The sequence below is a fragment of the Heterodontus francisci genome, chromosome 12 (assembly GCF_036365525.1).
Source record: "Heterodontus francisci isolate sHetFra1 chromosome 12, sHetFra1.hap1, whole genome shotgun sequence".
In the NCBI taxonomy this organism is placed as follows: Eukaryota; Metazoa; Chordata; class Chondrichthyes; order Heterodontiformes; family Heterodontidae; genus Heterodontus; species Heterodontus francisci.
Genome location: NC_090382.1, coordinates 106307020 through 106320012, shown reverse-complemented (window position 1 = coordinate 106320012; position 12993 = coordinate 106307020). Strand labels below are relative to the sequence as shown.

Genomic DNA, 12993 nt, shown 5'->3' with positions numbered 1-12993 from the left:
CTTGATACAAAACTTAAGCATGGCTGAAAAAAGACAGGCTGTCGAAGCTTTTCGTCTTGCACTCATCAGGACAGATGCAAGAATGCCAAATTTCAAGAGAGCAACAATTTATACTGCATGAGAAAAGGGTGCTGATGGGTTAGCAAGACCTATCAAACCCTTCCTTAAAGACCTCAACCAGTTCACCCCTCAGCCTCTCTTTTTCTGGAGTCTATTCAAATGTTTTCTGATAAAACCTTTCAGTTCTAGTATCATCCTCGTGAATCGTTCTTGCCATTTCTCCAGTGCTTCTGTATCCTTGTCATAATCTGGAGACTAGAACTGTTCACAATACTCCAAGTAGGTCTAACCAAGGTTCTATATAAACTTAAAATTGAAAAGCAAATAAAGTTATTTTATTTCTCCCAGTGTTGTTAGCACTATGGCCCTATTAACTAGTGTTTGCTATTTTTAGTATATAAAAACAAGAAATGCTGGAAATATTCAGCAGGTCTGGCAGCATCTGTGGAGAGAGAAGCAGAGTTCATGTTTCAGGTCAGTGACCCTTCCATCAGAACGGTTCATCAGTACCATCAGTTGTCTGCCAGCACTTGCATGCAAGAACTGGACAGATGGACAAGATACAGAGGCGAGCGGGTGACAGCCTCAACCCTATTGCTGCAGTTTCCTTCTTCCTAGAAAACCTGTGTCACGGTTTAATTACTCAATTACCACAAATTTTATTGTAAAAGGGCAATATATACATTAGGCGATTTGAGTAATAAAGGCAGGTGTCAGAAAATATATAAATATATAAAATCATGGTCACTGGGCCAGAAATAAATCATTAAATAGAATACAAAAATATTTTGTAGTATTTAACTGGGATACATACAGGGTAAATTCAAAATGTTCACCAACATGCTTACATTTAGTAAGATATCCAAAAGTGTAAAACTGGGGAATATTTACAAAACCCTTTAGCGAATGTGCACAAATATACCCACATTTACCCGCACTCCCCAGGGACCAGTCCCGGGACAGTGGGACGCACACGCCAACATTTCAGATGGAGGCCTTCGCTACTTCCAGACCATTGGTTTGAGGAGATCTGCAGCACAAACTCAGCGCCCTCCATGAGGGAGACTGGGGGGGGGGGGGGGGGGGCGGCCCCAGGGGTAAATCAGCGAGTGTCAAACCAGGAAGGTACTTCAAACAGCCCACTGGAGGAAAGTCGTGAACTCAAAGTCTCTTCAGCTTTGTGCCCAACTTGCCCAAGAAATCAAATCAAACAACAAGACTGGACATTTCTTTCGACGGATATCAAACCTCCAGGTTCATCCAACTCTTCGCAATGAATGACTGACAAGATCTGCAACAGAAAGTAACAGTCAATAATATACATAAAGAGGCCAGACAATTAGAGTCTTTTCCACAATGAAACCACAACTGCATCAAAATTAAGCACTTTAATTGACAATAATTCTAAGCAGTTAAAAGAATTACACAGGATTTACAGCACAAATACCTCAACGCATCTATGTCAGTGTTAACGCTGCCTGAGCCTCCTCCCACCCCTTTTCATATCATTTCATCAGCATATCCTTTGAATCTTTCTCCCTTGTGTATTTATCTAGCTCCTCCTCAATTGCAAAGTCAAAGACTTTCATTTCTATAGCCACTTTCACAACCACCGGACACCTCAAAATGATTCACAGGCAATGAAGCACTTTTGAAGTGTAGTCACTGTCTGATGTTGTGGGACGTTTATTGAGGGATAAATATTGACCAGGACACTGGAGCAAACTCTCCTGCTCTCCTTCAAAATAGCCGCCGCGGCATCTTTTATGTCCACCCAAGAGGACAGACTCGGTTCGACATTTCATCTGGAAGACTGCACTGGGAGTGTCGAGAGGAACATGGGGCTCAAGTCTGTGGAGTGGAGGAATAAATGCTGCAGGCCCTTACACAAGAGGCAAAATACAATACAGTAAAGTCAACAGACAATCTCTGGCAGCGTCCTGTTTAAAAATGTTTCTGACAGGCCTGAAGGTAAACGTGATCATTTCTGTGGAAAAAAATCCCTTCAGGAAATCCCAGACGCTGTTTTCGTGTCAGTTTGTCCAAGAGAACACCTAAGGCAAACACACATCCGTTCCGACAGCAACCGCACCCTGAAATGAGCCAGAGGAAACACCTGGCAAGGATCCCAATAACACAGTCACTCGGCACAAACACACCAGCACAGGACTAGAAAATAGCCACCATATACTTGAAGGGAAAACAGCAGGTGAGGGGGGGGGGGGGGGGGGGGAGAAAGAGAATGGGTCTAATTGGAAACCCCCATCTCAGCTAATCTGCTGCTGAAAGCCTCACTCATGCCTTCGTTACCTCTAGACAACTATTCCAATCCACCCCAGCTGGTCTCCCACATTCTACTCTCCGCAAACTTGAGGTCATCCAAAACTCTGCTGCCCCTGCATTAACTCGCACTCCTGTTTTTTTTTTTTAATTCATTCATGGGATGTGGGCATCGCAGGCCAGGCCAGCATTTATTGCCCATCTAATTTACCTTGAACTGAGTGGCTTGCTGGGCCATTTCGAGGGCATGTAAGAGTCAACCACATTCCTGTGGATCTGGAGTCACATGTAGGCCAGACCAATTCAGGACAGCAGATTTCCTTCCCTAATGGACATTAGTGAACCAGATGGGTTTTTACAACAATCGACAATGGTTTCACGGCCACCATTAGACTAGCTTTAAATTCCAGATTTATTAATTGAATTCAAATTCCACCTTCTGCTGTGGTGGGATTCGAACCCATGTCCCTAGAGCAATACCTCTTTAGCTTTCTATAACATTCCCAGGCTCCCACCTGCCTTTCTCAACCAAATCTCCAATTTCTCAGCAAATTCTGTCAGTGCCCAACAGCGGGTACCGATGCTGTCGTGGTCATGTTACCAGACATAAGAGAACACAAGCTAAGATCTCACCCTGGCAGCTTAAAGAAAATCTGAAAATAAAAAGCTGGTCTCTGTATAAAAAAAAACCACCAAGCTGCTGAACTACTGAAAAAACCCAACTGGTTGACTAAAATCTCTTTAGGGAAGGAAATCTGCTGCCTGTAACTAGTCTGGGCCCATATGTGACTCCAGTCCTACACTAACCGCCCTCTGGGGAAAAATAAAATCACTGCCGGTAATTCAAAGAGGTCACCAGCACCTTCTCAAGGGCAACTAGGGACGGGCAACAAATGTCAACCTTGTCAGTGATGCGCACATCCAGAGAATTTTTTTTTTGTTTTAAAAAAAGGCAAGCAAATAATGGGAAGGGGCTACCAGGAGTGTCAGTGATTTTCAATACTTCACCTGCTCGCTTTCTTGATGACCACTCACTTACCATTAAACCAGTTGATGGAAGTCTCGCTCTGTCCCCTCCCTTTGCTCTGCGGTTTCCTGCACCGCAGGGAGGTATCTGGCTCCGTTACCGAGACCACCACGCCCGGGAAGCCTGCCCCCAGTCGATGCACTGCTCGCCTCCCCCTCACCGTCACTGGAGACGCTCCTCCGACCCGAGAGTTTGAAGGCGACCTCGGGGCTTGGCTCTGCGTAGGCTTCGGCTTTCTGTGACAGCAGGAGCTGGAAAAGGGCGCTCATTTCTGTCAAGAGGGAACCTTTGACTGCGGGCTCCTCTGTCCCAGGATAAAACTCCAGCGAATCTTTGCCAAAAGTGGAGAACGTGGTCTTCTCATCGTCACAGACAGGAGGAGAATTCTTGGTCACCTCGGGTTTGAAGACATTCTCCTTGTAATCAGAGGGCGGTGGTGATGGCAACATCCAGCACAGCTCCTCCAAGCTCAGCTCCTCCCCCCTACTGGCCCTTGCTCCCAGCACTGAAACATAGCATCATAAAATAAACAGTCAGCAGCAATCCTCTTCCAACCGCATGATATACATTGAAATGATACTCTGCTCGTTGAGGTGAAAGATGTGGGTAGTAGAGAATAGAACACTGCACTCTGGGCATCTAACTCCAGATTCTCAGTACAGCACAGGTTAGAGACAGAGTAAAGCTCCCTCTACACTGTCCTAAACAATGTCCCTCAAAGAAGTGACTGCTACCGCAACAATTTTTCCCCGTTTCCCACATGGACTCTGATCTTTCCTCTGGATAATCCCAATCATTTCCTGACAGTTAGTGCTAAATGTTTACAATGGGCTTGAGGGCCATCAACCTTAAGGTCCCGAGTTCAAACCCCAGCCTGGTGAGGTACGCAACTGAGTTCAACGAAGCTGGTTATTTGCGGATTGGCATCAGTTAAAATAACTGGGGCTAAAATGGTTATATTATGAGGATAGCTTGCATAGGCTTGTATTCCCTGGAGTTTATTACATTAGGGGTGATCTAATTGAGGTGTTTAAGATGATTACAGGGTTTGATAGCATCTTTATCTACTCTATTTCATCTGTGGAGAGCAACCACAAAGGGGGCACAACCTTAAAATTAGAAGCACTTCCTCACACAAAGGGTAGTGGAAATCTGGAACTCTTTCCCCCCCCCCCCCCCCCCCAAGGAGGGTAGACAGAGTCAATGCACAGATCCCCCATGATCTCACCGAATAGTGGAACCGTGTCGAGGGGCTGAATGGCCTCCTCCTGCTCCTATGAAAGCTGTCGGAGTGTCATGAAAACCTAACTGACTCCTAACTGCCCTGAGGGCAACTAGACCTCTGCCCGCCTGTTGCGGGAATGCGATTCCATGGGTACAGTGGGTGACCAGTCCCTCGCCCAGCGGCCTTTCCTCCTCTTGAGTTCTAGATGATGAATGCTGGCAGGCTATTTGACAGCACTGCCCATCACAGCTAAACTTAATCCAGTTTGCAGCATACATCTCAACACCATTCAAGGCTCATTGCGGCTTTTACTGCGGCATACATTTGTGGGAGACATATTAGAGATAACTGATGAGCCCCTTGGGTGGCATTACAAAGCTCGGAGGCACAGTGGCTCAGTGGTTAGCACCGCAGCCTCACAGCTCCAGCGACCCAGGTTCAGTTCTGGGTACTGCCTATGCGGAGTTTGCAAGTTCTCCCTATGACCGCATGGTTTCCACCGGGTGCTCCGGTTTCCTCCCACAGCCAAAGACTTGCAGGTTGCTAGGCAAATTGGCCATTGTAAATTGCCCCTAGTATAGGGTGGTAGGAGAATGGTGGGGATGTGGCAGAGAATATGGGATTAGTGTAAGATTAGTCTAAATGGGTGGTTGATGGTCGGCACAGACTCGGTGGGCCGAAGGTCCTGTTTCAGTGCTGTATCTCTAAACTAAACTAAACTTCCCTGCATCAAGCGGATTCTTATACGTCTTTACCAGACACACCAAATGTAATGCTTGGTAAAAATGTACCATTTGCATCACAGCCCGCCATTGACCCCATTCACTTGGAGATAACCAGACATCCCTACATTGCATAAGAAACGCAGGAGCAGCAGGCCATTCAGCCCCTTTGATCCTGTTCCTCCACCATTCAATGAGATCATGGCTGATCTGTGACCTCACTCATGCCTTTGCCCCATATCCCTTAATATCTTTGAATACAAAGCCATCAAACTCTGATTTAAAATTAACAATTGAACCAGTATCAATTGCCATTTGCAGGAGGGTTCCAAACTTCTACCACCCTGTGCATGTAAAGGTGTTTCCTAATTTCACTCCTGAAAGGTCTGGCTCTAGTTTTTGGATATGGCCCCTAATCCTAGACTGCCCCAACCAGCGAAAGAGGAAACGGAACAACTGAAACAAGGTGTTGGAGATATTTCCTGACTTCAGAAAAAGGTAGAAAAATCAAACAACAAACACACCCTAAAGGGATCCTAATGCACTGTTTGAAATAGTGAGGGATCAGGAATATGTTTAACATAATGGATGCTGAAATGTTTGCAATGTTAGAAAACAAATAAAAACTCAACTGACTTAAACCTTAAAAATTAAAAACAAGATGAAGTGGAACAAAACGAATCATCCAAACATCTACAACAGAACGCATGAAGAAAATATGACTGTTTCTCGAAGCACTTTTTTGCTGTCGTGCACATCGGGCTTGGTGGTGTTATCACCAGGCTTTTAGCACCTTCCTTCTTAAACGATTCTAAAAATTGACCACTCCCTCAGTGAAGTAATGCTTACCTTCCTGATTCTGCCCCTTTTCAGTTTATACTTGCGTTCTGTGCCAAATCAAATACCCTAGGCTTATTCTCTACATCCCTGACCATTACTAATTGAGAGACGCACACACGCACTCTTCTCACCTGTTGGTGTTGTCCAGCCACCCCTGGCAAGCAGGTCACTCAGCCCCTCTTCGAGCAGCTGGTCAATGGGCGAGTTTCTGCCAGTGTCACAGTCGCTGTCTCCCTCCTCACTCTCTCCCTGCCCACTGTCCTTCAGACTAGTCCTGTCCGCATCCTGCATCGCGGCCCTGTAACAACAGGAGAAAAAAAAACAGCGGCCCTTAGATTCGACAGAGAAAAGTCAAAAATTTAGATACTGAAAAAAATAATTGGGAGGGAGGGGAAAAAAGAGACAGAATGTAGGAGACACACAACAAGAAAAATTATTTTATTTTAAATACAATAGAGACCATTTCTGATGGCGACAGGGGAGAGTCAGGGTTCAGAAACCAAAGGACACAGATTTAAGATAATTCACAGAAGAAACTGGGGCGGGGTGGGGGTGGGTGGATGAAATTAGAAATTTTTTTTTTTAAATGCAAGAAGTTATGATCTGGAACGCACGGCCAAAAAAGGTAGTGGAAGCAGATTCAATAGTAGCTTTTAAAAGGAAATTGGATAAATACTTGAAGGGAAAAGATTTGCAGGGCCACAGGGAAAGAGCAGGGGGAGTGGGACTAATCGGATAGCTCTTTCAAAGAGCCAGTACAGCCATGATGGGCTGAATGGCCTCCTTCTGTGCTACATGATTTTCTGAAAAACAACTTTCATTTATATAGTACCTTTGATTCCACGGCCACAAAGAGACAGGCAAGAGTGGAACCAGTCAATGGCAGTCGTAACCACCTGGGAAATGGAGGACAGGCATGATCAAACATGAGCAAGTGATTAGGAAGGCAAATGGAATGTTGGCATTTATCGCAAGGGGAATAGAGTATAAAAGTAGGGGAGTTTTGCTACAGTTGTACAGGGCATTGGTGAGACCACATTGTATTGTGTACAGTTTTGGTCTCCTTACTTAAGAAAGGATACAACTGCATTAGAAGCAGTTCAGAAAAGGTTCACCTGACTGATTCCTGGGATGAAGGGATTATCTTATGAGGGAAGGTTGGACAGTTTGGGTCTGTATCCATTTAAGTTTAGAAGAATGATAGGTGATCTTATTGAACCATCTAGGTTCCTGAGGGGACTTGACAGGATGGATGCTGAAAGTATATTTCCCCCTTATGGGAGAGACTAGAACTAGGGGACACAGTTTAAAAATAAGGTGTCTCCCATTTAAGACGGAGATGAAGAGAATTTTTTCCTCGGAGGGTTGTGAGTCTGTGGAATTTGCTTCCCCAGAGAGCAGTGGAGGCAGGGTCATTGATTATATTCAAGGCCGAATTAGATTTTTGATTGCCAAGGTTATAGCAGGTAGACAGGAAAGTAGAGTTGAGGCCCAATCAGAAAGACCATGATCTTATCAAATAGTGGAACAGGCTTGAGGGGCTGAATGGCCTACTCCTGCTCCTAATTCATACATTCGTATGTCAAAGGGATCATTTACCAGTCATAGGATGTCATTTGTGACTCTGATTAGGGCTGTTTCAGTGCTGTGCAGTGAAAGAAAGACTTGCATTTCTATAGCGCCTTTCACGACCTCAATGTCCCATACAGCCAATGAAATGGCTTTGAAGTGTTACAATGTAGGAACATGGAATTGCAGGAAAGATGGACATGGATTTGGGAAGCAACACCATCTGCAGGGACTGGGAAAGGAAAAAGAGAAGTTGGAGAATTAAAATTGTATTTTAAGCATTTTTTTTTTTATTGTCCAAGTATTGAATCCAAGCCCAAAAACTGTTCCCATTAACAAATGGTACAAGCACTAGGGGACACAGATTGAAGGTTTTGGGGAGAGAGATGCAGGGGGAATGTGAGGAAGAAATAATTTTTTTTTTTTAAAAAACACAGCAGGTAGTAATGGAACTCGCTGCCCACAAGGGTGATGGAAGTGGAGACGATCAATGACTTCAAGAGGAAGTTGGATGGCCAGCTGAGAGAAATAGACTTGCAGGGCTACGGGGAACTGAGCCAGGAAGCGGGACTGATTGCATAGCTCCATGGAGAGCCAGCACAGACACAATGGGCTGAATGGCCTCCTTCTTTGACATAAGTGTGACTTTCCTAGAAGTCCATTAGTATTTGTGTCAGAGTTGCACTGCATAAACTGGATAACCAACGACATAGGCAGGAAGAGTGACGAGGTCCTGCAGGGGGAGTTTAGGGAATTAGGTAGAAAGTTAAAAGACAGGACTTTTAGGGTTGTAATCTCGGGATTACTCCCTGTACCACGTGCCAGTGAGGCTAGAAATAGGAAGATAGTGCAGCTAAACACGTGGCTGAACAGCTTGTGTAGAAGGGAGGGTGTCAGATATCTGGACCATTGGGATCTCTTCAGGGACAGATGGGACCTGTACAAGAAGGACGGGTTGCATCTAAACTGGAGGGGCACAAATATCCTGGCTGCGAGGTTTGCTAGTGTCACTCGGGAGGGTTTAAACTATTGTGGCAGGGGGGTGGGAACCAGAGCAGTAGGACAGCAAGTGAAATAAATGAGGGGGAACTAGTAAATAAGGCCAGTAAGACTAAGAGGAAGAGCAGGGAGGGAGATGTTGCGGAGCACAGCGGGACTGGTGGTCTGAAGTGCATTTGTTTCAATGCGAGAAGTATAACAGGTGAGGCAGATGAACTTGGAGCTTGGATTAGTACTTGGAACTATGATGTTGTTGCTATTACAGAGACTTGGTTGAGGGAAGGACAGGATTGGCAGCTAAATGTTCCAGGATTTAGAAGCTTCAGGCAGGATAGAGGGGGATGTAAAAGGGGTGGGGGAGTTGCATTACTGGTTAAGGAGAATATCACAGCTGTACTGCAGGAGGATACCTCGGAGGGGTCATGCAGCGAGGCAATATGGGTGGAGCTCAGGAACAGGAAGGGTGCAGTCACGATGTTGGGGGTTTTCTACAGGCCTCTCAACAGCCAGCGGGAGGTAGAGGAGCAGATATGTAGACAGATTTTGGAAAGATGTAAAGGTAACAGGTTTGTAGTGGTGGGTGATTTTAACTTCGCCTATATTGACTGGGACTCACTTAGGGCGAAGGGCTTGGATGGGGCAGAATTTATAAGGAGCATCCAGGAGGGCTTCTTGAAACAATATGTAGATAGTCCAACTAGGGATGGGGCTGTACTGGATCTGGTATTGGGGAATGACCAGGTGGTCGAAGTCTCAGTAGGGGAGCATTTCGGGAACAGTGACCATAATTCCGTAAGTTTTTAAGGTACTTGTGGATAAGGATAAGAGTAGTCCTCGGGTGAAGGTGCTAAATTCGGGGAAGGCTAATTGTAAAAATATTAGGCAGGAACTAAAGAATTTAGATTGGGGACGGCTGTTTGAGGGTAAATCAACATCTGACATGTGGGGGTCTTTCAAACGTCAGTTGATTAGAATCCAGGACCAGCATGTTCCTGTGAGGAAGAAGGATAAGTTTGGCAGGTTTCGGGAACCTTGGATAACGCAGGATATTGTGAGCCTAGTCAAAAAGAAAAAGGAAGCATTCGTAAGGGCTGGAAGGCTAGGAACAGACAAATCCCTTGAGGAATATAAAGACAGTAGGAAGGAACTTAAGCAAGGAGTCAGGAGGGCTAAAAGGAGTCATGAAAAGTCATTGGCAAACAGGACTAAGGAAAATCCCAAGGCTTTTTATACGCATATAAAGAGCAAGAGGGTAACTACGGAAACGGTTGGCCCACTCAAGGACAGAGAAGGGAATCTATGTGTGGAGCCAGAGGAAATGGGCGAGGTACTAAATGAATACTTTGCATTAGTATTCACCAGAGAGAAGGACTTGGTGGATGATGAGCCTAGGGAAGGGAGTGTCGATAGTCTCAGTCATCTCATTATCAAAAAGGAGGAGGTGTTGGGTGTCTTGCAAAGCATTAAGGCAGATAAGTCCCCAGGGCCTGATGGGATCTACCCCAGAATACTGAGGGAGGCAAGGGAAGAAATTGCTGGGGCCTTGACAGAAATCTTTGTATCCTCATTGGCTACAGGTGAGGTCCCAGAGGACAGAAGAATAGCCAATGTTGTTCCTTTGTTTAAGAAGGGTAGCAAGGATAATCCAGGAAATTATAGGCCAGTAAGTCTTACGTCAGTGGTAGGGAAATTATTAGAGAGGATTCTTTGGGACAGGATTTACTCCCATTTGGAAACAAACATACTGATTAGCAAGAGACAGCATGGTTTTGTGAAGGGGTGGTCATGTCTCACTAATTTGATTGAGTTTTTTGAGGAAGTGACAAAGATGATTGATGAAGGAAGGGCAGTGGATGTTATCTATATGGTCTTCAGTAAAGCCTTTGACAAGGTCCCTCATGGCAGACTGGTACAAAACGTGAAGTCACACGGGATCAGAGGTGAGCTGGCAAGATGGATACAGAACTGGCTTGGTCATAGAAGACAGAGGGTAGCAGTGGAAGGGTGCTTTTCTGAATAGAGGGATGTGACTAGTGGTGTTCCTCAGGGATCAGTGCTGGGACCTTTGCTGTTTGTAGTATATATAAACGATTTGGAGGACAATGTAGCTGGTCTGATTAGTAAGTTTGCGGACGACACAAAGGTTGGTGGAGTTGCGGATAGTGATGAAGATTGTCAAAGGATACAGCAGGATATAGATCGGTTGGAGACTTGGGCGGAGAAATGGCAGATGGAGTTTAATCCAGACAAATGTGAGGTAATGCATTTTGGAAGGTCTAATGCAGGTGGGATGTATACAGTAAATGGCAGAACCCTTAGGAGTATTGACAGGCAGAGAGATCTGGGCGTACAGGTCCACAGATCACTGAAAGTGGCAATGCAGGTGGATAAGGTAGTCAAGAAGGCATACGGCATGCTTGCCTTCATCGGTTGGGGCATAGAGTATAAAAATTGGCAAGTCATGCTGCAGCTGTACAGAACTTTAGTTAGGCCACACTTCGAATAATGCGTGCAATTCTGGTCACCACACGACCAGAAGGACGTGGAGGCTTTGGAGAGGGTACAGAAGAGGTTTACCAGGATGTTGCCTGGTCTGGAGGGCATTAGCTATGAGGAGAGGCTGGATAAACTCAGATTGTTTTCACTGGAACGACAGAGGTGGAGGGGCGACATGATAGAGGTTTACAAAGTTATGAGCGGCATGGACAGAGTGGATAGTCAGAAGCTTTTTCCCAGGGTGGAAGAGTCAGTTACTAGGGGACATAGGTTTAAGGTGCGAGGGACAACGTTTAGAGGGGATGTGCGAGGCAAGTTCTTTACACAGAGGGTGGTGAGTGCCTGGAATTTGCTGCCGGGGGAGGTGGTGGAAGCAGGTACCATAGAGACGTTTAAGAGAGGCATCTTGACAAATATATGAATAGGATGGGAACAGAGGGATATGGTCCCGAGAAGAGCCGAAGGTTTTAGTTTAGACAGGCATCAAGATTGGCGCAGGCTTGGAGGGCCGAATGGCCTGTTCCTGTGCCGTACTGTTCTTTGTTCTTTGATTTAGCAATGGTAATGCTATTGAATGTCATGGGGAGATGATTAGATTCTCTCTTGTTTAAGATGGTCATTGCTTGGCACTTGGGGGGCACAAATGTAACTTGCCACTTATCAGCCCAAGCCTGGATATTGTCCAGGTCTTGCTGCACATGGACACTTGCTGCTTCAGAATCTGAGTGAACATCCCCACTTCTGACGTTATGAGGGAGGAAAGCTCATTGATGAATCAGCTGAAGATAGTTGGGCCTAGGACACTACCCTGAGGAACTCCTGCGGTGATGCCCTGGGACTGAGATGATTGACCTCCAACAACCATCTTCCTTTGCTCTTGGTATGACTCCAGCCAGCGGAGAGTTTTCCCCCTAATTCCCACTGACTCCAGTTTGCTCGGGCTCCTTAATGCCATACTCTGTCAAATGCTGCCTTAATGTCACTCTCACCTCACCACTTGAGTTCAGCTCTTTTGTCCATGTTTGAACCAAGGCTGTAGTGAGGTCAGGAGCTGAGTGGCCCTGGCGGAACCCAAACTGAGCAGGTTATTGCTGAGCAAGTGTCGCTTGATGGCACTGTCGATGACCCCTTCCATCAGTTTGCTGATGATTGAGAGTAAACCGATAGGGTGGTAATTGGCCGGGTCAGATTTGTCCTACTTTTGGTGCACCCAACATACCTGGGCAATTTTCCACATTGCCGGGTAGATGCCAGTGTTGTAGCTGTACTGGAACAGCTTGGCCAGGGGCACACATAAGCCTTCAGTACTACTGCCAGAATATTGTCAGGGCCCATAGCCTTTGCAGTATCCAGTGCCTTTGGCCGTTTCTTGATATCATGTGGAGTGAATCGGATTAGCTGAAGACTGGCATCTATAATGCTGGGAACTGCAGGAGGAGGCAGAGATGGGTCATCAACTCAACACTTCTGGCTGAAGATCGAATCAAATGCTTCAGCCTTGTCTTTTGCACTGATGTTCTCATCTCATCCTCATTGAGGATGGGGATATTTGTGGAGCCTCCTCCTTCAGTCAGTTGTTTAATTGTCCACCACCATTCACAACTGGATGTGGCAGGACTGCGAAGCTTAGATCTGATCCATTTTTTGTGGGATCACAGCCCAGTCCATCACATGCTGCTTCCGCTGTTTGGCTTGCAAGTAGTCCTGGGTTGTAGCTTCACCAGGGTGACACCTCATTTTTAGGTATGCCTGGTGCTGCTCCTGGCATGCCCTCC

The 12993-nt window shown here is 45.9% G+C and overlaps 1 protein-coding gene across 1 annotated transcript in view; it reads right to left on the bottom strand.

The window, feature by feature from the left end:
* Positions 1-699: 699 nt before the first annotated feature.
* Positions 700-12993, bottom strand: part of pcdh12 (protocadherin 12) — a 28763-nt gene continuing 16469 nt past the window's right edge. The window contains exons 4-6 of the mRNA XM_068043051.1: positions 6286-6452; positions 3380-3872; positions 700-1351 (exon numbers count right to left, since the gene is read on the bottom strand). Coding sequence (XP_067899152.1) covers positions 3382-3872; positions 6286-6452 — 658 coding nt within the window. The 3' untranslated portion in view covers positions 700-1351; positions 3380-3381. The remainder of the gene's footprint in view (positions 1352-3379; positions 3873-6285; positions 6453-12993) is intronic.